Genomic DNA, 2,572 nt, shown 5'->3' on the forward strand with positions numbered 1-2,572 from the left:
GCTATTACTTGCTAGTTTGTCTGCGTATGCACTAATTACAAACTTTTATCATGACTGCTACTTTTAATGTGGTTTCCTTCCAATGATGTTTTCAGTGTGAAATACGTACACTTCACTAGGCTCCAAAGTGCATGAAGTGATTTCTTATCAACGAGTTTCACAAAGGCATTGAGAAAGAAGACTTGTGATTCTACCAGGTGGTACTCACTTGATAAAGGCTTCCATGATGCATTTGCAAACCTCCACCCGCACACTCTCTTTTTGGAACATGTCCAGAAATGGCAGAAATTTTTCCTAAAAATAAAGTAAGCACTCTGCATGCAATTGACATAAGTTACTGGAAGGAAGGAATTTGTGGGTCACTTTTTCTTTGGAGGACCAAAAAAGGAGATGTTTCATCTGTCAAAGATCCCCAAAAGCAGAGAAAGGACCTGACTGGGGTTTTCAAAAACTATTACTATTAATATCAAAACAACTTATATGTGCCCCAGGGACTGGTGTTGAAACCAGTTAATATTTGGGCAAACCATCTGGGCAACCTGTAGATGGACCATAAACTTTTCTAGGTAGCAAAATGCAAGGCAGACTGCAGTTTTTATGTAATCGTATTAGTGAGCAGAGAAAGAAGGGCCAGAGGAGAGCTGTTCAGAGAGAGGCCTCGAGACCTGGCTGCCTGGCTCTGCCGTCTGACCCTGCTGTCAGTGACTGTGTGACCTTGAGCAAGTTACTCCATCTCTTCCAGCATCAGTTTTCTCATCTGTAAAGTGAACGTACAGTAGTTTCCCCTTATCTACAGTTTTGCTTTCTTGATCAACCACCATCCAAAAACATTAAATAGAAAATTCTAGGTATTGCAGTGCTTGTGTTTAAGTAACCCATATTTCACAAGAGTAGTGATGCCGGCATATTATTATAATCGTTCTATTTTATTATTATTGTTGTCAATCTCTTACTGTGCCTAATTTATAAACTAAACTTGATCATAGGTATGTATGTATAGGAAAAAACATAGTACATATAGAGTTTGGTACTCTCTGCCATTTTAGGCACCTACTGGGGGTCTTGGAACATATCCCCTATAGATAAGCGACTACTGTAATATTATAACAACTCCTACCTCCCACGGGGGGGTGTGAAAATGACATGAGGCAATGTAAAGTGCCAGCACAGTGCTTGGAGTGTGTACATGTCCAACAAAATTAACTTCTATTATTAAAAACAAAAAAACTTGCAATCCTGTGAGTATCCATAAATGGACCCTAGAAGACAGAAGCTAAGGGAAGGCACAGAGAATGTTACTGTACAGACAATAACCTAGATTCCCACTTGCCCAGGGCACTGCAGCAAACTCGAAGAGATGTCACATGATATTTTAAGTTTTTGAGGGAATCATAGTAAATCTCAACTCTGTCGGATACTGAGACAACTACTGGCTCATTGCATTTCATAGTCTCAACATTAAATTGTGTGATAAAAAGCAGGAGCAGGTACCCTGTGAAAATCGGTGTGGAAAAGGAAATGAGGAGGTCCACTGTGATTCTAAGCTTTGAGAAGTTGTATGACACCCAACAGATGCATGCACCCCATTAGTAACGATGCGCTAGAAATAATATTTTCCTTTCAGTTTATGTGTAATGCAATTACTTTTTCAAATGCTGCTTAAGTTGTTGGGACATAAATATTTAAGTTGATCAGACCTAACTACTTTATGAAAGGGACTGTCGAGTACTTCTCTAGGCGTGGGGTGTCGTGAGAATCTCTGACCCAGATATAAATTTCCAAAGACAATTAAGAAAATGCTACTTACCACTGAGAAAAGAACTGAGAAGTCATGGAAGTGGGCAATAACTTTCTTAATTATTAACTGAAGCTGCAAAACAAAACAAAAAACAAATGTTAAGGTAGTTGTCTTTCATAATTTGCAATTACAATTATAATGAGTTAAGCCTGGCTTATTCAAGGAACAGGGAATTGGGGTTAGGTTAGGCCCTGCTCAGTCTGCGTGTGCCCAGTTACTTGGTCCATCCTACTCTGTAGTCTTGGGGAAGCAACTGTGCCTCAGTCTCACCTTCCTCACCTGTAAAACAGATATCAAAGCAGTACCTGTGAGGATTCAGTGGGATGGTTCATGTACAGTGTTGAGTGTGGTACCCTCAGAAAGTTCCCTATTAACTATTCAACTATTGTTATTATTTGAGAGGTGGGCAAACTTTTCCTATAAAGGGCTACAGTCCATCACGACTACTCAGTGCCAACATGTAAATGAATGGGTGTGGCTATATGCCAACAAAGCTTTATTCACACAAACAGGTGGCAGCCTACATATGGCCTATAGGCCATAGTTTGCCAACCCCTATTCTAGCTCACGGTGGCCCTATGTTTCCTGACTACTTCAATGGAGAAGATTTGGACAGTTCGTTGGCTGGGTCAAAGGTCACGGCATTTCTTGAGGACAGTGGCACAGTCTATGAGGTCTGCCTCACAAATGCCAGGATACCGATATTCACCACTCCTCAACCTGAGATGCACAGTGCTGATGGAAAGGGCAGGGCCTTGGGCCAGGAGAACCAAG

General features: G+C 40.9%; 1 protein-coding gene across 1 annotated transcript in view; it reads right to left on the bottom strand.

Annotated features, from left to right (window-relative positions):
- The window catches only part of LOC105812987 (chromosome unknown open reading frame, human C16orf62), a 136,022-nt gene that overhangs the window by 58,650 nt on the left and 74,800 nt on the right, over positions 1-2,572 (bottom strand). Inside the window, exons 18-19 of the mRNA XM_012647550.1 lie at positions 1,808-1,909; positions 209-294 (exon numbers count right to left, since the gene is read on the bottom strand). Coding sequence (XP_012503004.1) covers positions 209-294; positions 1,808-1,909 — 188 coding nt within the window. The remainder of the gene's footprint in view (positions 1-208; positions 295-1,807; positions 1,910-2,572) is intronic.

This window comes from Propithecus coquereli, unplaced genomic scaffold, assembly GCF_000956105.1.
Source record: "Propithecus coquereli isolate 6110/MARCELLA unplaced genomic scaffold, Pcoq_1.0 Scaffold27, whole genome shotgun sequence".
Taxonomy (NCBI): domain Eukaryota; kingdom Metazoa; phylum Chordata; class Mammalia; order Primates; family Indriidae; genus Propithecus; species Propithecus coquereli.